The sequence below is a fragment of the Pristis pectinata genome, chromosome 8 (genome assembly GCF_009764475.1).
Source record: "Pristis pectinata isolate sPriPec2 chromosome 8, sPriPec2.1.pri, whole genome shotgun sequence".
NCBI lineage: Eukaryota > Metazoa > Chordata > Chondrichthyes > Rhinopristiformes > Pristidae > Pristis > Pristis pectinata.
In genome coordinates, this window is record NC_067412.1 from 77290849 (window position 1) to 77314010 (window position 23162).

Here is a 23162-nt window from a genome sequence, read left to right on the forward strand (position 1 = left end):
GATAGCAGGAAAGAACTCTAGCAGGGGATTAAGAATGCCAAAAGTGTAGTTATCCTCAACCCCAGGGGCTACTCAGTGAGAATTGAAAGGTCAGTTGGACTTGTGTATATGCAATATTTTATTCAGTTTTAAATTGGAAAATGCCTCATAAATTCATTCAGCGAAAGATACAGAAATCCCACTCACAACAATTATTGTTATTCTTTTCTGGAGTTAGTTATTTACTGGGGGGATACTAAACTTTACACTTTTTTGTCAACAGATTATTTCCAATCACTTTGCTGTTTTGGTCGACTATTGTCTTCTTTTTATTTCCAAAATAAACTTTATTCATTATAAAATATATATACAAAGAAAAAGTCCAAAAACTTTTTACATTCTTAGTGTCATTTGGTCAATACATTCAGTAGTGTTAACATTTTCTTAAAAACCATAGCACCGTTGCCACTCATGTTGCCCACTGGGGTGATGCACCTTTTACTGTGTTGGGATGGCTTAACGTATCTTTACGCGTTCAGTGTATTGGAAATAACCGGTTCCGTATTACTTGCATGTTGCTTCAATAAAGCGCAGTCCTTTTATGATTGACAGGAGCGCCGCGATCTAGGAATTAGGCCAATGGGCTTGAAGCACGGGCGGGCCCTGCGTGCTGGAGCCGCCTGGGTTGCGTCACGCAAACGACGTCAGTGTGCCCCCAAGATGGCGACTACCAGTGGGAGCGGCGATAGCAACGCGGCTCCGAGCCGCAAACACCTCGGCATTCCTCAGGCTGTTTTTGTGGTAAGAGCCCCCGAGGGTCGGGATCAGGGTGGGACCAGCTTGCAGCTGTCGAAACCTCGGAGTGCGTGTCCGAGGCCTGTGAGCGACAGCGATTCTGTCCCTATGGAGATTGGCGTTAGTGAGGCGCCCCTCGCCCTCCCGGTGCTGCAGCGTTGGACGTTCATCTGGTGCCTTTCATGGCAATATCACCTTGCACTGAATTATCCCCAGCCACATGGCCCTCTGAACTAAACTGAAGAGCAGGTCCCAGGTTCTATTCCTGAACTGACCGGCTCCATACCTCAGTTCCGGTGAGCTTGAGAGGGATGAAATCTGCCAGGCTTTCGTATGGTTGCTGTTGACCATCCAATGACTCTCAGTGGGTGTATGTAGACGGGGACAGGGCCGTGCCTTTTAAATATTCTCCACGCACTCATTCGGGTTGTTTGGATGAGGTATCGAAAGATCTCTGATGTGTGCAGAAAAGCATATCAATGTCAGAGTCTGCACCTTCCCGGAGAAGGGAGTTAATTTGGGTACACTGGATATGTCTGGGATTTGAGCTGATCTCCTTAGTAGAATCGTCACTTAAAGAATGGTGGGGGAGTGGACGGAAAGGATATACAAAAACATCTTGCTTGAAGGATGAGAATTATCCAAGGAAGGGTGAATTGATCAATTTCTGCACTTTTTAAGAAAACTGGTATAGTGATAGTGGGAGGTTGTTGGGAGAGCACATGATTCATAGATTACTGTTTAATGTTTTGCTTTTGAGTATTATTTGCACACCATCTTCCTGGGTACCCCAGTTTGTGATTGAATAGCTTCTATGCAATTTGTATATAGAAAGTATGCCAAGTTGGACCACACGTAGAAAAACTTGATAGTAAAGGATGAAAAGATGAGGATTCCTGGTCAATACCTTGTTTGAAAAGGTTGACTTTGGTCAGATTGGGAGGATGGATATATCAAGTGCAGTGTTCCAGAAAACGGGGTGGAGAAGCTGAAAGTTCTGCTATGGGTAGAGAAGTGGATTAGCAAAAGGGGCAGAGAGAGAAAACTGCTGAAGAGTACTAAGATGTATGCTAGTAAATTAATAGGAAGGGTGCAGAGAGCAGGAATTATGATCATGGAGATATTTGAAAGTGAAAAGTTTTGTGTGTGTTAGTTGCAATGAGTTAATGCCATTCAACAAAAGCAGTTGGCGTTATTTTGATAAGGTGTCGTATAGGATAGGCTAATAACAATACATTGGAATAAGTGTGCCTGAAAGTGAGAACTTTAAGAGAAGGTGGGGTGAGATTGGAATGGAGGTGAGCAATGTGTTGGGTGGCCTGTGTCAGTGGAAGCAAATGGTGGTAAAGGATGTGATGCCAATGATGATTGAGTGAAATTTATGGCAAGAACAGAAAATACTGGATTTGTTCTCAGATTAATTTGATCAAAATTTTTACGCATCTGTGATATACAGCTGGGTTTTATGACAGCATAGTTGCTTGTTCTTGGATCAAGGGAACTGGTGGGAGTGGAGCATGTCATCAAAAGTGTGTCAAATCCATTGTTATAGTAGGCCAAAATATAAAATATATCCAAAGAGCCTTCTGATGGATCTAATGGATTGGTGGGTTAATGATTAAATGTCAGGTGTTTATGGGACGATTACTCAATATTTTTGTAATAATTTATAAAATGTGTGACTCACCAAGAGATCTGTCTAAAATGTGGTTTTAAAAAATCTGCATTCATGTTGTCAACGTATTAGTTCCAGTGGTGTATAGACATTGGCTTAGACTGATATGGGCTAAATGACTAGCTTCATTGCTGCATTGTCCATGTAATTCTATGTCATTTTATTGATCTTCAATTTCTGTGTAAATTTTTCTCATTTATTTACCACACCAGCTGTCTAAATGTAGTTGCGGTTTGTCAATTTTTTTTGTTTAACCGTTCTGAAAAACACATGATATATGATTTGCTATTAAGTTGATTTACTTCACTGGGGAAAGGTTAGAAGACTTGGTGTTCTAAATGATGTTCAGTGATGTAATACTAAATGTTTTGTAATCACTTGTACAGCCATTGCTTTTTGCTAAACACCACTTTAAAATTCTTAGTATTTAAAAAAAAATTAAGTGTTCTCTTTTATTAGTTATAACTCTCAAAATCTGCCTGCTACTCTTCTGTCATGTATTTCTGCAGTGTATATTATTAGAGTCACAAAAAAAATTGCAGGAATTGAGGCAATGTAACCTTTATTAAATCCATTTGTTTCTTAAATGACCAGCCTTCTCCTCCTGACTAGTTGGCTGTGAATTATTGTTATATATAGCAACCAACAGTATATTGGAGACGTAACAATTTTATTTTTGTGTCAGTGTCTTATGTATGCATAAAGTTAGGCAATGTTGGTCATCAGGTTATTCGATCACAGAAAAGTGATCACACTAGTCTAAAGCCTGCCCTCACCCTCTGCCCTTCCAGTAAGCTGCTGGATAACACATTGTGAGTTGAAGTCCTCATAGATGTTATCCACGTGCTGTGATGCTGATGGCGATTGTAGTTACTCCACCTCTGTCAGAGCCAACTCGGTACAACAGAGTCAAAATTAAGTTTTCCTGACTGCATAACTCAATTATTCACCTTTGGTTCTTTCCCCTTTACTTAATGGGAAAGAATTGGTCTTCATTTCTTTTAAATTCATGTTAATCTGAATATTTTTATTCCCTAATCTTTTGTCTCCCAGGAAGATGTTATTGCATTTATGAAGCAACCCGGAAATGAGACAGCAGACCTTGTGTTGAGAAGACTAGATGAACAGTACCAAAAATACAAATTCATGGAACTGAATCTATCGCAAAAAAAGAGAAGGTGAGAGGTCAAATTGTCAGGCAGCAAAAAGTTGTTTAACCAGATTAGTTATGTATATGGCATTTATTTTTTAAAAAATAAGTTATCTTGCAGTTGAGGAAAAGCACGCAAATGATTCTGGCGCTTTTTATGGAAATATTTCTCAAGATTAAACATCATTGCCAGAACTTCTAATGTACAATGACTGCATAGATTAAATATTTTTATTAGAAGGGGTACTAGAATTTTTTTTACAACTGTTTTGGCAATTGCATTCTGAAATTCCACCTGTTTTCCCATAAACAGAAAAATTAGCTATGTTTCCAAGGACCGATAAGATCACATTGTTTTTATTACATTTATTCTGCCATTCTTGGTCTGTTTCTTTGTATTCCAGTTGAAAATCACTAATTTTATTCATTGTACATTGTTTTTAATGGGTAATTTACCCTTCAGTTTTATTCCCTTTAAATATAAAAGGGACTAAATTACTTGTGTATTAAAGTATCTGGTAGCATTTAAATAACTTCAAACTGACCTTTACTGATATGCCCAGAGCCAAGAAAAATATGCTACCTATGCACATTTGGACAGAATATAATTGTGCAGCTGGTATTTTTGAACTATTGAGCTTACCACTAACTGGTAGAAAAATTCAGTTATTGTTATTTGTAGAAAACAGTTACTTACAAACTTTCTGAAATGCTCAAGTGTTGAATCTGTTAGATCAGTGAAAGATCAATGCCACTTTTTTTTAGTTCTGAATTTCAAAAAAAAATGTTATAATGTGGGCAAACCAGCCTATCAGAATCCTATCGTAGCTGTATTTGTAGCAATAAATTGAGAACAGTATCAGTGGCACAGTAGCGTAGCAGTTACCACTGCTGTCTCACAGCTCTTGCATTCAGGGTCAGATCCTGGCCTGCAGTGCAGTCTCTGTGGAGTTTGCTTGTTCCTCCTGTGACCACGTGAGTGTCTTCTGCTTTCCTGTCACGTCCCAAAGACGTGCTAGGAGGTTAACCGGTTACTGTAAAATTACCCTTAGTGTAGGTGTGTGGTTATTGAACCAGAGTAGAGTTGATGGACGTCTGTGAGAGAATCAGAATCAGGTTTATTATCACTGACTTGTATGTCGTGAAGTTTGTTGTTTTGCAGCAGCAGTACAATGTAAAGATATAAAAAGTTACTATAAATTACAAAGTAAATAAATAGTGCAAAAAAAAAAGGAATAACAAAGTAGTGTGCATGGACCCTTCAGAAATCTGATGGTGGAAAGGAAGAAGCTGTTCCTAAATCATTGTGTGGGTCTTCAGGCTCCTGTACCTCCTCCCTGATAGTAGTAACAAGAAGAGGACATGTTCCTGATGGCATGGGTCCTTAGTGATGGATGCCACTTCTTCAAGATGTCCTCAATGGTGGGGAGGGTTGTGCCCATGATGGAGCTGGCTGAATCTACAACCCTCTGCATCCTCTTGAGATCCTGGGCATTGGAATCTCCATACAAGACTGTTGCAACCAGTCAGAATGCTCTCCACCGTAAATCTATAGAAATTTTCAAGAGTCTTTGGTGGCATACCCAATCTCCTCAAACTTCTGATGAAGTAGAGCCGCTGGTGTGCTGCCTTCATGATCGCATCAATGTGCTGGGCCCAGGATAGATCTTCCAAGATGTTGTCGCCCAGGAACTTGAAGCTGCTCACCCTTTCCACTGCTGACCCCTCAATGAGGACTGGTGTGTGTTCTTCCGACTTCCCCTTCCTAAAGTCCACAATCTATTCCTTGGTCTTGCTGACGTTGAGTGCAAGGTTGTTGTTGCGACATCCCTCAACCAGCTGAACCATCTCACTCCTGTACGCCTCCTTGTCGCCATCTGAGACTTTACCAACAAGAGTGGTCATCTGCGAATTTATAGATGGCGTTTGAGCTGTGCTTAGCCTCGCAGTCATGAGTGTAAAGAGAGTAGAGCAGTGGGCTAAGCACACATCCTTGATGTGCCTGTGTTGATTGTCAACAAGGAGGAGATGTTATTACCGATCTGCATTGACTGTGTTCAGTTGCAGAGGGAGGTACAGAGACCCATGTTTTGAAGCTTGTTGATTAGTACTGAGGGGATGATGGTGTTGAATGCCAAACTGTAGTCAATAAACAGCAGCCTGATGTATGTTTTGCTGTTGTCTAGGTGCTCCAGAGCAGAGTGGAGAGCCAGTGAGATTGCATCCCTATAGACCTGTTGTGGTGCTAGGCAAATTGCAGTGAGTCTAAGTCCGTACTCAGGCAAAACTTAATTCTAGCCATAGCCAACCTCTCCAAGCACTTCATCACAGTAGATGTGAGTGCTACTAGGAGATAGTTGTTGAGGCAGCTCACCCTGCTCTTCTTGAGCACCGGTATCATTGCTGCCCTTTTGAAGCAGGTGGGAACCTCAGACCACAGCAGTGAGAGGTTGAAGATGTCCTTGAACACTCCAGCCAGTTGGTCAGCACAGGTTTTCAGTACCTGGCCAGGTACACGATCGAAACCTGATGCATTGCGAGGGTTCACCCTCTTGAAGGATGTTCTGACGTCGGCCTCCGAGACAGAGATCACAGGGTTGCCAGATGATGTGGGGATTTGCACAGATGTAGTATTATTCACCCTTTCAAAGCATGCGTAAAAGGCGTTGAGCTGATCGGGGAGTGAAGCATCACTGCCATTTATGCTGTTTGGTTTCACCTTATAGGAAGTAATGGCATGCAAACCCAAAGAATAGCCTTTACAGTGAAGTAAGTGAATATTTGGTTTGTTCTGAGAGCTGACACTGACTCGATGGACCAAATAACCAGGTTCTGCATCGTAGGAAAATATGAAATGTGTTTCTACATATTTGACATGAGAAAATCCTGAATATTGTTTGTGGAGGGGTTATGGGGTACATATATGGCATTCAGTCTGCAAAATACCAGCCCTTGTTGGTGTAAGTACTTAGGTTGTGTTCAGACCTCGTTTAATACCTCAGCTGGAGATCTTTTGCACCTCAGGTTTTATATGGCGAGTTGAATGTTTCCATGAATAGTGATTGCATGGTTTATTGGTTATCGATTGCATGGTTTATCGGCCAGAGGATGATTACTTGCTTCTTCTCTTTCCTAGGCTAAAAAGTCAAATCCCAGAAATTAAACAGACATTAGAGATCTTAAAACACATGCAGAAGAAAAAGGTAAAACTCATCAGAGCTTCACATAAAACTGGCCAATTGACAGTTGTTTTTGTTCATTGCTCTTGGGTGTTTGTTTTGTATTTTTCTAGTTCATGGTTAGTCATAGTCATACAGCATGGAAACGGGCACATCAGCCCTCCACATTCATGCTGATGGTTTGCACTAATCCCACTTTACTCTCCACACATTCCCATCTACCCTCTCCATATTCCACCACTCACGTACACACTAGGAACAATTTACAATGGCCAATTAACCTACTGACCTGCACGTCTTTAGAATGTGGGAAGAAACCTATGCTGTGACAGGAAAATATGCAAATTCCACACAGATAACAGCAGAGGTCAGGATTGAACCTGGATCACAAAAGCTGTAAAGCAGCAATTCTACTAGCTGTACTGCAGCATTACCCCCTCGTCAAATAAGTCTTTTGTTTGGACAGAAAAGTAATTAAGTTTCCAGATATAGAGAATTTTCAGAAAAGTATTAAAATTTTGCTGAGTTTACCCTCAACAGGATCTCTTTGGACTGATAAAGTTTAAAAAAAAATGCATTTAGATTTTACTTGTGCTAGAATGACCAATGCCCAACCCACTCCACAGATCTCTGAGATCTAGCATGAGGAGGCAAAAGTTTGAGCCACAGAATGAAACAAGTTTCCAGAATTACCTACATGTTTACAGAATTTATTATCCTGTCATTCTCCTAGGGTTCTGTATTGTCTTTATTCTACTTTATAATTACAGGCAAGTAAACATCCCCAGAGTGATACAATTACTTTTCATAGAAATGTTCAACTATGAGATGTAAAAGATTTTTGCCACTTTCCTGTGGCAAAGTATTCCTTGATTTAACACTTCTGCTTAAATTTCCCTTAACTTTTATTTTTCTTTCTGATGACCTTTAATTGAATTCCTCCTTATTGGTGCTACATCCAGAGGAAATATTCCTTCCATATTAAACCCATTTTTCAAGTTTAAATCATTAACTGAGGCAAAAAAGTGAACACTAAGCTAAGAGGTTCACCCTGATTTCCAATATTGAATACAAAGCAAAACACCAGGGTGCTAGAATTTTGAAATTCAAATAGGATATGCTAGAAATACTCAACAGGTCAGACAACTGTTGAAGGAGAAATATGTTAACATTTCAGGCTAATGACCTTTCATCAACCTGAAATTTTAACTCTGGTCTCTCTCCATAGACAGAGCCTAATCTGTTGAATCATTCCAACATTTTCTGTTTTTATTTCGTTATTTGTTTCATTCCTCAATCAACTTCATACCTCTAATGCAGTTCTTCTATTTTCATAACATTCAATGCCAAAATGGATTGCTGAAGCCATATTTGGGGTTCTGTGAGTAATAAATATGATATCGAGGGGAGAGGGAGAGAATTTGCTTGGTTTATTTGATTGTGAGCCTGCCCTCTACTTTTTATTTTAAAGGATGCCACAGATCCAATGGAGACTATGTTTCTCCTGGCAGACAATTTGTATGCTAAAGCATCCGTCCCTCCTACGGATAAAGTGTGCTTATGGTTGGGGGTAAGTTCAGAGTTATAGATTCTCTTCCTGCATTTATTTTTCTGCTACATGTGAGAAGGATACTCATGCTGTTAAAATTTTCAGGATCAAGCATTTTCAATATGTGTTCCAAAGCAGACTGTCCTTCTGTATACAAAAGCAAAATGCTGCAAATGCTGAAAAACTGAAATAAAAGAAGCAAATGCTACATATAGCAGGCGAGAAAACATCTGTGGAGAGAAACATTTCAGATCAATGAACCAAAACTGGAAAGCTTAAGGATGAATCCTATTACATCTCTAACAATGGACAGTTTTTGTTTTTACTCCTCATGTGAAATAGGATCCAATCTATAGCCAGATAGAATTTACCAATGAATTTTGAAACAGAACAAGTTAGGTTACTTAACTATTGAAAAGGAGAGCATTTGTATCTTTATTCAAATTAATGAGGTTTTCTTAGCTCAGTAATTTACTCATATTTTAATAACTGGGTCACAACCCTTTCTCATAAACATGTCCATTGTATAAAGTTGACGATTCAATATGTTGAGTAAAGAGTCGCAAAGTTCAAGTGTATTCAGAGCCAGGCAACTTTCATGGGTGTTTGTCTGTTCCTTTCTCTTTTAATGCTGAGTAACTTTGGTGAAGAATCAAGGATAGACATGAATGAATGAGAGAGAAGATGTGACCGATCCTTTATCGTAGGTTCAACAAAACTATAGATTGTAGAACAAAGGGAAGACAGAGATGGAAATTCATGGAAATTATTGTAGAGGAAGGTGCAGTGAGCAATATGTGTGACGTATTTAGAACTTGGTTATTGGTAATGAACTTATTAATTTGTAGTGTATTTGTGTGCACTTTCACTATCACATCATTGACAAGACCACATTATTGAAGTCTTACTATTTAAAAACAAAAGCGTAAATGAGGTGAAGATGGCAACAAATAGAAAATTGGTTAAAAAAAAATTTCTGTCTTGCTGCAGGCTAATGTAATGCTTGAATATGATATTGATGAAGCTCGAGCGTTGCTTGAGAAGAATCTAACAACTGCAACCCGTAATCTGGAAGGGCTAGAAGAAGATCTGGATTTCCTTCGTGATCAGTTCACCACCACAGAAGTCAGTATCCTTCAGACCAAGTTGGCACTGAGCATTGAGATGCTTTAATGTTTTTGGTCAAACTTCTGTTAACATTTATTATTTGTCTCGTAAAGGTCAGAAACTGACTGATGATCAGTAACCAAAATCAACTTAGAATTGATCTAGTCCTGCAATTGACAGATAGCAGGTGCACAGCAATTCTCTTCAGAATTGCCATCCATTTTTTTTTCCACTTTCTCAAGAGAAATAGTACTTAGCCCTACTATGTGATTCGTTCCAGTAGTGCATTGGAAATGGTTACATCAGCATAGTAGCAATTTCATAGGCCAGGGAATTGATGGAGTTGTGTATTCTGATATTAATATATATTTTTTTAAATAGTGGCAAATACATGGACCATCTTGCTGAAATTGCTACATATTGCTGAAATGCCTTTGAGTTCATTTGAAAAATAGTGTCTAACTGCTTTGAAAATTGAGTGGCACAGCCACTAGAGCAGTTATCTCACAGCTCCTGTGATCCTGGGTTCAATCTTGACTCTCATTGCTCTCTGTGTAGAGTTTTCTTGTTCTCCCTGTGATGGCATGGGTTTCCTCTGAGAACACCCATTTCTTTTCATATCCCAAAAATGTACAGGTTAATTAGCCATTGTAAATTGCCCTGGTGTGTAGGTGAGGGGCAGAATCTGGGAGTAGTTGAGGGGAAAGTAGGGAAAGTACAGTGGGGATTGGTGTAAATGGGGTTGCATATTCTGTTGGTTGATGTGGACTCTGGGCCAAAGGGCCTGTTTCTGGGCTGGATGGAAATGACATAAATATTTACAATTATTGTTTGGAGGTGTGAGCCGTGCTAGTAGGAATTTAACAGGATTACTGCATGTTCTGCACCTGCACATATATGAAATAATGTATCTAAATTTGTTCTGCCTTGTCAGACGTTTTTGCCATTCTGGCTCCTCAGCTTGGAAGAAGAGACGTGGTATATGAATATTATTTACTTAGCAAGATCAGTCGCTCTGTGGATGTAACTGTTGGCAAGTACCAAAGTGGACCAATTACATTCATGCTTTATAGAATAATACTTATTCCTCTCTAAACATGTCATCCCATTTTCCACTACTTAGAGTTTTTCAGGAAGATGGCCCATAATGTAGTCTGAGTAATTCAGTGCCCTGGAAAAGACTTGTTTTGAATATGATTTTAATTAATTTCAAAACATTTTATGCCCCCCTTTCAAAAGGAAAATGTGTATCCGGTTTAATATCAGTGGAAGTCCAGGCTCGATAGGGGATGTTTTCATGCTATTGAATCGTGAGCACACATCCGCTCTGGCATTGCCCTTTTGTTTTTGTTTGTTTTTTACTACCAGGATTAATGCTTGGCAGAGAATGATTTGCATCCAGATTTCACTACATTCAATAATGGCAGGTGGCTAAATAAATCTGTTAATCCAGCACATTCAGAACTTTGGTGCTGGATGAGCAGATTTTTTTGGACAATCTGATATTATATTAATGTTGCAGCACACTTTAAATTCACTTTATTTTATAGTAAAGTAATAACTCTTTCAGTGAACCTTGTACTCAGTAAATTTCAAGGGAGTGTGGGAAATGGAAATACGTAGATTTTAAGGGAGCATGGAAACTGTGGCTCTGGTGAGTGAAAAGTAGTGGGGGATCAGCACCCGGTGAGCCATGTGGCAAACTCTCAGGATTTTTAGATGGTGGAAGACTGGAGTTTTACTGTAATTTAGTTAGTTGTGCACTTGTTCATTCTTGACCATAGATAATGTTGGCAATCCATTTAAATGCATTGAAGTCATGGAGAAACCTGACATCAGCTCAGTTCACTGAAATGTTCCTGGGTGCATTGCTGACAGGATTAAAGCTCATGAGAGAAGCTTTTGACTGCAATTTTCCAGGAGATGAAATATTATATTCAGATATAACGAATGATTCCTTAATGTCAGGAACAACTAGTATGTCTATTTCCCCAAGCATTTAGTTCTTGCTACTGTTTCAGCATCAAAGCTTTGATAAGATCAGAGCTACGTGATACTTGCAGCATTGTAAAGATGCCCATAAGGCACTACCTGAATTTGAATTGGGGTGATTTATAACTAATCTGTAGAACAATTTGTCAGTGAAGAAGTGGGATAGTCTTTGGAAAGAACCTTTGGAGTATGAAAGGAGATGGTATTGATTCTTCCACAAGTAAGTTAGATTTTTTTTGAGAGAAGATAATGGTTTATGATATATTTCAGTATGTCTAGACAGCTTAGAAAGACCCATGGTTTCCCCATTTCACTTTTTCCTTCTCTGTTGAGGACTAATTGATTTGCTACAATTAGTCAACAACTTCATTCTTGTTGTACTATACAGGTCTGCAGATGATGGATGGCAAATTGGCTAGCATTCTTTGCTTATCAAGCATTTTCTATGTTGCTATTTAAAAAGTTACCATGCTATGGGGGCAGGAAGGAAAGGTGGGTGGTCAGCAATTTAGTTGGATGGGGTAAGGGAATAAAAGGTGGGTCTCAAGAATGAGGTGATCTAGGAGAGGGCATAAGGCAAGCTAGGAAGAAATTCCACAAATCTGTCAGGAGTTTCTGTAGTTCTATAGAATAGTCATAGAGTAGGGGTAGGAAGATTGTTGTGAAATAAAGAGAGCATGATAGGGCATGATGCTCTTCAGCCAGATCTGATGGATGTTTAGATCGGTTGTGTCTCCATCTGGGCCCATTGGTTTGAAGGAGCTTAGATGGGGTCCATACCAAGAGATGGTCCTAGTTGGCAAACAGTGCAGAAGTTTTGCTGGAGACATTAAATGCCAGTTGTATCTTCATCTTGCATATGCCTGGGGCATCATTTTCAAGCCTCAAACCCAGTTTCGTAGCTGCAATGGCTTTTGGAAGCTTATCTCAAATATATCTCCTAGCAAATTTGTATCAATGATGGGGTATGATGATCCATTGTCCGATCCATATTACTGCATTCACAGTCAAAGGAAGGTTCGATCTAGTGGCTGCATCATTCACTTCCTGTTGAAGGATGTGGAATATCACAATGATAATCATTAAGTAGGCCAACCAAACTTCAAGAGACCTTCCAGTCAACAGAGCAACCTCTGAAACCTATCAAATGCATAATGTAGGAATAAACACTGGTAGACCAGACCAGATAGTTGACAGTCACTTCGCTCGAGTGGATAACTTGTGTACTTGCACTCATGTTTCATAATCAGTTTTCATGATGTCTTATTCCAATTGAATTTAAATTCATAGTGTATCATGTAGCACTTCAACTGTTACTTTGCCATACTCGCCATCAAGGTCAAGCATAGGTCTACTGAAGCCACTTAGAGAACTGTTCTTTCTATAACATTTTTTCTATTAACAGGAAAACTGCTGGTATATGGGAGTTACTAGCGTTGCACCCACTATAATGTATCTGATTTCTCCTTAATTGATTGAATTTTAGATATGGCAAGAGTGTATAACTGGGACGTTAAAAGGAGAAGTTCCGAAGCAGCCTCAAAAAGCAGTGCATAGCTCACCAAAGCACATTTTTACACAGTTTAACTACCAAACTCACCTTTGTTTTCTTAAAAAAGAATTCCCACCAATTTGGCAACATTTGCGTTTGGAAAGCTGGAGTTATTTTAGTCTTTGGAAAATGCAGAAAATTTGAATGTTAGACGCAGGAGCAGATGAGAGACTAAAACTACGAATATGTAGACACACTGATTTATTGCATGCTTATATGGCATTTGTGGTAATGGAAAAGATTGTTACAGAGTACAGGTTCAAGATGTATCGTTGCCAGTTTTCACTGCAAGCCGCACTTGCAGCATTCCTGCAGCCCAGTCAAACAGGCACATTAGACACCTTGTGTATCCATGCAACAAATTCTTGCTGTGATACAATACCTGTAAAGATTTTGTATGGTTCTATCATGAGATGTTAATAAACTGCTGAACAGAACAAAATAAGTGCTCCTGTAGTATTTAACTTATTCCTGTGCAAAGTTTTGTACTGGAGGTGAAGACAATCACAGCTGGGGAAGAGCAGCATTATCCACTTCAAGCACTCAGTGAATGGATTAAATGTTCTCAGGTCATAATGGCATAGGTTAGGTGGTGAGGAAAATCATAGTTCTGAACTTGGAGAAATTCAAGATTTTTACGATTTTATCGACTCTTGTGGTCTTTAAGATTGCTAGATAGTGCACTTTTGTTCTGTTCCCTTACACCCAATAGATGATGTCTTCCGGTTTAAATGACTGTACTGCCAATTGGATCATTATGTAGTAGACAAGGACACTCTTTGACCCATTAAGTCGGCACCAACTTCTATTGAAAACCAGCCAGGTTAGTCCCACATCCTACCTCTTTTCCCCAAATCTTTGGTGTATGTCCAATTCCATTTTGAAAGCTACTACTGGAATTTTTTCCACTACCCTAACAGTGCATTTCAAATCCTAATCGCTCATCCTGTAAACCAAAGGTTCTTCATATCACCTAGTTACTGACCCTAGTGCTGTAAAGGCAATTTCTGTTTATGTACTCCATTCTTTTTAGAAAATCCTCTGCTTCAGGGAAACAGCTTCTGCTTCTCTAGTCTGTTAATGTAACTTTTTAGTTCCTCTGCCTTTGCATCCTTCCTAAAATGCAGCACTCAGAATTAAACGTGATACTCTAGCTGGAGCAGAACTGGTGTTTGGCAGTACTTTAATGGCTTTTACCCCTTGTTAGTTTCACTGACTGTTCTGTTAACCTGTTGCCACCCTCAAAGTTTTGTGAACCAACTCCTGCAAGTCTTTGTTTTAAAATTTGTACCATGTAGTCAGTATTTTCTCTCCTTAATCCCTATAAAATTGTCACCTCTCACTTTTCTGTATTGAATTTTATCTGTTCACTTTTCATGTTAAATTTAGATTTTAAAATTTTGGTCTACACCCCACTCTATATCCAAGTCATTGACATATTTCAGAACTAGTCATTATTATTGAACATGGGGAGCTTTCTTATATAACCCATTCCAATTTGAAAAGCAGCCATCCACAAGAACTCTACTTTTATCCTGCAGATTATTTTGTATCCATGCTGTTCTTTCTCCCTTTTCTTTCCAGGGAGTTCAATGTTCAATATTTTTATCAAATGCCTTTTGAAAATCAATACAAATATCAAATGCACTGGCCTCATCCTTTCTACTGTTACCTCATCTGAGAAAAGTTCAGTAAAATCACTCGTACACAACTTTCCCCTAACAAATAGTGCTAACTTTCCACCTGTCCATGTGATTTCTCCAGAACATTGCTTCCAATAGCCTCCCCATCACTGAGGAAAAGCTGACTTGCTCTCCAAGATTTGAATTGTGAACTAAAGATGAAAATATATGATGCATATAAGATTATTTTTTATTTCTTTTTAGCCTGTGTATGATCTTATTTTCTGTAACTTGTGTACATTTTGGACAAGCTGACTCCAGAGTACATGCCTTTTTGTATCCTCAAAATTGTAAGTCTCTCCTGTACTGGAGGATGAAGCAATCAGGTTCCTGGAAGATAGGATCATCGATGATGTAAGCAGACATTACATATCACAAACCTACTCTGGTACTTCAAATATCCCAGGATACAATGTGCAAGAGATTTCAAAGGTAACAACTTTTATACACATTCCAAAGTTTGGTCATTATGAGTGAGCCTTCAGTTACCACACCACTGTACTCTGAACTTCTAAAAATCCTTGGTACCAGCTCCTTTGTTCAAAGCTTACCTTTAGGTTTCTGATCATCTAACTTTTTCTGCTACTTCCTACTAAGACAAGTCACATTTAGATGGCCAGTTCAGTAGTGTTAGGTTAAAAGTGTATTTTAAACTTCTGTTTTTATGCATTTGTACTCTCACCCTGTTTCTTCCATGTAGAGCATTGCCTTAATATTTAATGTGCCTTCAAGAAAATCGGTTGGATCAGGAGTTCTGTGTTTTGTGACGTGGAAGAGAGGAATCCCGGACATTTGTTTCTGTATTGTTTTGCTGTCCATGGGACACTGCGTTTCATTCTCCATTTTAATCCTTCTGCTTTTGCAGTTTGACTTCCAAATTCTGAGATGTGCTCTGATTACCTGATGTGCCTGGCATCAGTTTTTAAGCATACCCTAATCCACTGCACTAGGTTTACTGAAACTGATGGTTGTTGAAGTGGGGATGGTGCTGTATGAGATAGTTAAATATAAGAGTTTCCTACCCAGCACTACCTCCATACTGTAGAATGCTTGCAAGGATGTGGAAGCAAGAGTTACAGCAGGATAGTGGTATCATTGGCAATGTCAACCTATGCTGTGTATAACTACAATTCCCTTTGAAGTAGGTGACATATCTCTGCATTTAGTGCCCTGCTGATCCAGTCCCCTTGAACACATCACTAGTTAGTGGGGTGATCTCTATAAACACAGTGTGTGCCACCTTTCCAGGTGTTAACATACAGAAAAGAAAGAAAAATTGATTAATCTAATAACTTGTCATAGAGAAATTTGGTCACCTTGGTTTCTAGGTTCAGGCAGGGGAGAATGGGCAATTGTGCGTACAGCCTAATCTCCCAGGCATATTTTTTCCCTCAATGGGAAATTTCCATTGACATCAATACTAATGATGAGCCAAAACACAAAATGATTTAAGAAATAAGAGTAGGAGTAGACCATCCCGTCCTTCACTGCTCTGCCATTCATTATCATGATTGGTCTTCAGTGCTATTTACCAGCACTGTCCCCATGTACAGTAGTTTGTACCTTGAGCTGATATTAATGGGATGCTTGTGACAAAAAAAATCAGCTTCTCACAGTCCATAAATTTAGTTTATACATGGAAAAAGATAGTTTGATTCCTTAATTTCGTAATCACCCTGCTCTCACTTGCTGCCAGGTTAGGGTAGAAGTTGGGACTCAGTTAAATGATGTTCTGAATTGGCTTGGCCTGACCCTGGAAAGTCAAGAATTAAACTGGTGCATGTACTCTCAGTCTTGTGCTTCAGATTATAGACAATGCTTGTATATCTCAGGAAAACTTGCATCATTTCCATGCCATATGACAATTAGGAAGCTTAAATTCAAGTAATTAAGTAAATCTGGAAGTAAAGCTAGTCTCAGTAATTGTAGCAACGAAACTAACATGGATTGTTGTGAAAACCTACCTGGTTCATTACTGTCTTAGGAAAGTAAATCTGCCATCCTTACCTGGTCTGACCTATGTGTTGCTCCAATGCAGTTTAACTCTTAACTGCCTCCTCGGTTCAGGGGCAAGTAGGAATGTACAATAAACCAGAAATGTCCATATACATGATCTACTACATTTTTGGAAAAAAAGACACAAGATACAGTATTAGTTGCATTTCAGAAATATTTTAGAGGACCAATCTATGATGCATCTTTACAGTTCAGCCCAATAGGTTACAAGAGACAATAGGACCACAGAAGGTATTGTGACACAGCATGGTGATGTGCACCAAACATTGCCTTGAGTGACGGGACAAGACCAATTTTCATGGATAACCAGAATTTACGTGCTGGTCTCGTCTAATTTGCTATCCGCAGATCAATTTAGAAAGGTTAGTCAACGATATTAATAGATGGTGGCATTGGATTTTTGCAGCTGGTAATGAAGAGGAAGGAAAATCACTGAACTGTATGCAAGGAGAAGGTAGAAACAGAAGTTTTAATAACTGAAGGTAATTGTCCCAGAGTATTTGAAATATCCTAATGTTTCAAAGCCTTAAGACATTTTTTTGCAGCTTGCTTATTTTTGCAGTTTAAGGAGCTGTTTGTGGCATCAATTGCAATTTTGGAACTATTTGGAAATGGGTTATTTAAACTGGTATTCTTGTTTATTCAGCATGATTAGAATAATTTAGTGTGATTGCATGCTACATTTTTGAATGGGGGGTTTGCAGATTTTACTGTATGGATTTCTTGTTTTATTCAGTAGAGTTAAGCAGTGCTGTAGGGTTATTGTTTATTCAACAGAAGGACCAAATGAAACTCATACAATCTTCTGTATGCAGCTTGAACCATGAGAGTCTTAGAGTTATAGAGTAATACAGCACCTAAACAGACCCTTCAGCTCAACTCATCCCTGCCGACCAAGATGTCCATCTAAGCTAGTCCTATTTGGTCCATACAAGTGTCCAAGTGCCTTTTAATCTTTAAAAGTCTTGAATAATAAGTCATCCCATCTGATCTTCATCTTTAACACTGCAACAGCAACTTTCATTGATCAAGCACAATTAATGTTGCAGTGTATTATCAGTCAGTTTCACACTAAACCACATAAGATAATAGGAGAAATGAGTAATAGCTCACTTCTAGGTTTAAGGTAGCGAGGTTTAGGGAGTAAAGTCTGGAGCTAGGGGTCTGAACAGCTGAAGCACGACTGCCAGTTTGCGGTGAAAATCAGGAACATACAACAGGCTGGAACTGGAGCAGTACTGAGATCTTGGAGGATTGTAGGGCTGGAGCAGGTTACAAAGATGGGCAGAGGAAGTGGGAGAGCTATATCATAAAGTGCTTGACTACAAAATCAAGATTTTGTAAAAGTCAATGAAGGTCATACAGCACAGAGGTGTTGGCTGAACTGGATTTTGTGCTAATTAAGCACGAGGGGAAGAATTTGGGGATGAGTCAGAACTTAGAGGATGGTGCATTGGCTTGGAACCCATTGCAGTTGTTGAGGCAGTAAAATATATATTTGAGGACTTTGGAAGCAAATGAGGTGAGATAAATGAAAGTAGGTGGCCTTGGTGGAAGTGTAGGTACGTTGCTGAAAGCTCATTTTGAAGCAATCTGGCTGAGCCTTTAACGATATCCAGGAAGAGTAATGGAATTTGTGGTGGTTACTAACACTATTGCTGTGGTCTTCACAGTAATTAGTTAGAAGGTGTTTTTGCTCATCCAGAATGTGATGTCATGAGGGTGACACATTGGATAGCAGGTGATCTATAAGAGCTACTACATTGTTGTCAGTATAGTACAACCTGTTGTATTTTCTCTCATTCCTTCACTCATACCTTTTTTTAATTAGATAATATCTATATTATTTTTATCCTGACATGATATTACTGTTTAGTTTAAAATTTGATCTTATCTCTATCTTCCCCCCCCGCCACCTCCCTTGATTTGACCTTTCTCTACCCTGGTTTGCACTCCTATTTGCCAATTTCTTTCTTTCTTTCCATTCATTCTGGCCAAGGCCCTTTTAACTCGTACATAGTTTTTTTTTCCCGGTCAGTATCTGTGTCACCTTAATATCTATTCATTAACTGTTCTTATCATTTTCCCAAATGTTTCCTTCCTTTAGTTATCTACTTTGTTTGTGCTGCCCCTGGGTCAAGTAGCATTTCTTGAAGCAGCAGCATACTGAGAACACTGGTATTGAATGCATTACAGAAATACCAACACTCCTTTCTCATCACAAATACTTTTGCTAATTAATTTTGGATAATTATAAAATATAATCTTGATTCTGTTATTAATATATTGTACCTTTAATTGATCAGGGCATTGAGTACAAGAGTTGGGACGTCATGTTACAGCTGTACACGACATTGGTAAGACTACATTTGGAATATTGTGCGCAGTTCTGGTTGCCTGGGTGTAGGAAGGATGTCGTGAAGCTGGAAAAGGTGCAGAAAAGATTCACAAGGATGTTGCCAGGACTGGAGGGCTTGAGTTATCAAGAAAGATCACAAAACAAAGGAGCAGAAGTAGGCCATTCGGCCCATTGAGTGTGCTTCATGAGCTAAACTAAACTATTCTTATCTAGCCCCAATTTCCGGCCCCATATCCCTTGATACCTTGGCTAATTAGATACCTATCAATCTCCTCAAACACACTCCCAGTGATCGGGCCTCCACAGCTGTATGTGGCAAAGAATTCCATAAATCCACGACCCTCTGGCTAAAGAAATTTCTCCTCATTTCTGTTCTAAACAGGTACCCTCTAATTCTAAGACTGTGCCCTCTAGTCCTGGACTCACCCACCAAGGGAAACAGCTTAGCCACATCTACTCTGTCCAGTACTTTCAACGTTCGAAATGTTTCTGAGGTCCCCTCTCATTCTTCTGTACTCCAGTGAGTACAGTCCAAGAGCCGACAAACACTCATCGTATGTAAACCCTTTCATCCCGGGAATCATCCTCGTAAATCTTCTCTGAACCCTCTCCAACATTAGTACATCCTCCTAAGATAAGGGGCCCAAAACTGCACACAGTATTCCAAATGAGGTCTCACCAGTGCCCCATAGAGCCTCATCAAGACTTACTTACTTTTATACGTTATACCTCCTGAAATGAATGCCAACATAGCATTCGCTTTTTTTTACCGCCAATCCAACCTGGTGGTTAACCTTTAGGATATCCTGTACAAGGACCCCCAAGTCCCTTTGCACTTCTGTACTTTGAATTTTCTCCCCATCTAGATAATAATCTGCCCATTTATTTCTTCTACCAAAGTGTACAACCGCACATTTCTCAACATTGAATCTCATCTGCCATTTCATTGCCCATGCTCCTAAACTAAGTCTCTCTGCAACCTTCCTGTTTCTTCAATATTCCCTACTCCTCCACCTTTCTTGGTGTCATCTGCAAACATAGCCACAAAACCATTTACTCCATACTCTAAATCAATGATGTACACTGTAAAAAGTGGCCCCAACACCCACCCTTTGCTTTCTGACTATCAGCCAATGCTCCACCCATTCTAATATCCTTCCTGTAATTCCATGAGCTCTCATCTTATTAATCAGTCTCTTGTGTGGCACCTTGTCGAAGGCCTTTGAAAATCTAAATACACAACATCCACAGCCTCTCCCTTATCCACCCTACCTGAGATTTCCTCAAAAAAACTCCAATAGGTTGGTCAGGCAGGATCTTCCCTTCATGAAACCATGCTGGCTTGGACCTATCTTGTCTTGCACCTCTAGGTATTCCTTCAGCTCATCCTTGAGGATCAATTCCAATAACTTTCCAACCACTGATGTCAAACTAGTTGGTCCGTAATTTCCTTTGCTGCTTCCCACCTTTCTTATACAGTGGAACTACATTTGTGACCTTCCAGTCCTTTGGAACCATGCCAGAGTCTATTGATACTTGGAAAATTATCACTAATACCTCCACAATCTCTAAAGCCACCTCCTTCAGAACCCAAGGGTGCACTTCATCCGGTCCGGGAGACTTATCTGTTCTTAGTCCATTTAGCTTCCCGAGCACCTTCTCGCTAGTAATCTTGACTGAACTCAGTTCTATCCCGAGACCCTTGACTATCAGGTATATTGCTGATGTCCTCCACAGTGAAAGACTGGATAGAGATTCATAGAGTCATATAGTATGGAAACAGGCCCTTCAGCTCAACTTGTCCATGCTGACTGTGGAACTTTTTTTTTCCCCTGGAGTATTGGCTGGGACTTTTTTTCCCTGGAGTATGGGAGGCTGAGGGGCTTTTGAGAGGTTTATATAATGATGAGAGCCGTAGATAAGGAGAATGGTGACAGTCTTGTGCCCAGGGTAGGGGAGCTCTAAACTAGAGTGCATAGGCTTAAGGTGAGAGGGGAAAGATTTGAAAGGGATCTGAGGGGCAACTACACACAGGGTGGTGGATATATGGAACAAGCTGCCAGAGGAAGTGGTAGAGGTGGGAACAATTACAATGTTTAAAAGGCATTTAGACAGGTACATGTATAGGAAAGATTTAGAGGGATATGGGCCAAACACAGGGAAATGGGACTAGCTCAAGTAGACAACTTGGTCATCATGCTGTATAATGCTGACTCTAAATTTTATACATTTTCCTTTTGGCAGGATTATTCCTCGTATTATAATTTATCATAAATTATCATCAGATATGACCCAAATTAATTCTGTGTGAACCACTTCTCTATCTCAATTCTTATTATTTAGCACTGTAGGATTGTCTCTAACCAATTCACAAACTTCCTTCCTTTCTTCCTTTTGCATCCTTTTCCATTGATCCTCACTGGCTTCTTATACGTCAGTATTGCTTCAAAACTAAAGCAAAGTGTTGTGTATGCTGGAAATGTGAAAAGGCATGAGAAAATGTTGAAAATACACAGCAGGTCAGGAAACAGCAGTGACTGGAGAACCAGAGTTAATATTTCAGGTTGATGACCTTTCCTCAAGTGGTTAGAGATTTAGCAGTTTATAAGCAAATGTTGACACAGAGAAAGGGATTAGGAGAAAAGAATAAAAGGAAGGATTTATTGTAGAGTGGATGATAGGACTCATTACTTAAAAACTTCACTAATGCTGCATGACAAAAGTAAGTGGTAAAGGGACAAATTTAAAATGAAAGAAAAGTTGGGTTTAGAGGAGTGTTAAATAATAACAGAACCAAAGGAGACCCATTTTCATTCAGATTTTTTTCCCAATATATTCCCATTCTGGAAGTTTATTAATGCTGTACAGCCAGAGCCCTCTCACTCACCTTCAAATTGCCTACTCTGTTTTGCATCCCTACTCCCCACTACCATCCCACCAAGGATTTATTTTAAGACCTACCACACTGCTCTAATTATCTTTCTTGGATTATTGGGTTCCAGCTTTTTTCAGATGTAGCATGTTTTTTTAAGGTCAGCTTCACACCAGAGATAAAACCGGTTATAGTGGTGAGGAAACAAAATCCTTTTCTCCTGTATTTCAAAGACCTTAGAAGTTGTACAGCAAGAAGCTATATGGTTCATTGTACCTTTACTGACTTTTTGTTAGAGCTGTCAAATTAGTCCCACTTCCTTGCTCTATTGCCTGTAAATTTTTGTTCTCTGATTGCTAATCCTTCTGTCACAGAAGATCTTTTATTCACTCTATGAAAGGCAATCATAATTTTCAATACCTCCCTCAAGTCTAACCATGCAAAAGCAAAGTAATGTGGATTTTGGAAATCTGAAACAAAGACAGAAAATACTGGAACTGCTCAGGAGATCAGGAAGCATATACATAGAAGAGTGAAACAGTTAACATTTGAACTCTTGATCTCTCCTCTAAGAGGAGGATTTTGGCTTCTCCAATCCCTCCATGTAATTCAACTCCCTTCTCCCTGATACGGCTCCAGTAAGTTTCTCTGCATCCTCTCTAGCCAAGCTGTCCTTTATGCTGATTTTAATATCGTGCAGAAATTATTACTTCTACTTCCTGAACTATTCTTACTACAACTAAATCCTATCTTTCTCCATAGAACCTCTCTTTCTGTCCTCTCCCTCAGTAAGTGAATACAACAGAAAGCACTTTCTGGAGTTGTTTGGTGCATCGTTGTGTAAACCAACCACTGGGTCTTGCACTCAGCAAAGCAGTGAATTAGTTCTCCTGCCAATGTAATGCTTTAACATAAAACATTACAGCACAGTACAGGCCCTTCAGCCCACAATGTTGTGCCGACATTTTATCCTGTTCTAAGATCTACCTAACCCTTCCTCCAACATAGCCCTCCATTTTTCTATCATTCATGTTGCTATCTAAGAGTCTCTTAAACGTGTCTAATGTATTTGCCTTCACCACCTCTGCCGACAAGTGTGTTCCATGCACCCACCACTCTGTGTAAAAAAAAACTTACCTCTGACATCCCCCCCGTACCTTCCTCCAATCACCTTAAAATTATGCCCGTTCGTGTTAGCCATTGTCAACCGGGGAAAAAGTCTCTAATTGTCCACTCAGTCTATGCCTCTTATCAT

General features: G+C 39.5%; 1 protein-coding gene across 1 annotated transcript; it reads left to right on the forward strand.

The window, feature by feature from the left end:
- Window positions 1-633: 633 nt before the first annotated feature.
- vbp1 (von Hippel-Lindau binding protein 1) lies at window positions 634-13423 on the forward strand. The gene is made up of 6 exons (XM_052021311.1): window positions 634-780; window positions 3503-3627; window positions 6736-6802; window positions 8250-8348; window positions 9318-9456; window positions 12913-13423. The coding sequence occupies exons 1-6, from the start codon at window positions 700-702 to the stop codon at window positions 12981-12983; spliced, it is 582 nt and encodes a 193-aa protein (XP_051877271.1). The 5' UTR covers window positions 634-699; the 3' UTR covers window positions 12984-13423.
- The last annotated feature ends 9739 nt before the right edge of the window (window positions 13424-23162 follow it).

Bases quoted from the DNA above. Each gene is read 5' to 3' on its own strand.
- vbp1 (XM_052021311.1), top strand. From the start codon at position 700: ATGGCGACTACCAGTGGGAGCGGCGATAGCAACGCGGCTCCGAGCCGC. The intron at 781-3,502 runs GTAAGAGCCCCC...TTTGTCTCCCAG, and splicing joins TTCCTCAGGCTGTTTTTGTG to GAAGATGTTATTGCATTTAT. The intron at 9,457-12,912 runs GTATCCTTCAGA...ATTGAATTTTAG, and splicing joins GTTCACCACCACAGAAGTCA to ATATGGCAAGAGTGTATAAC.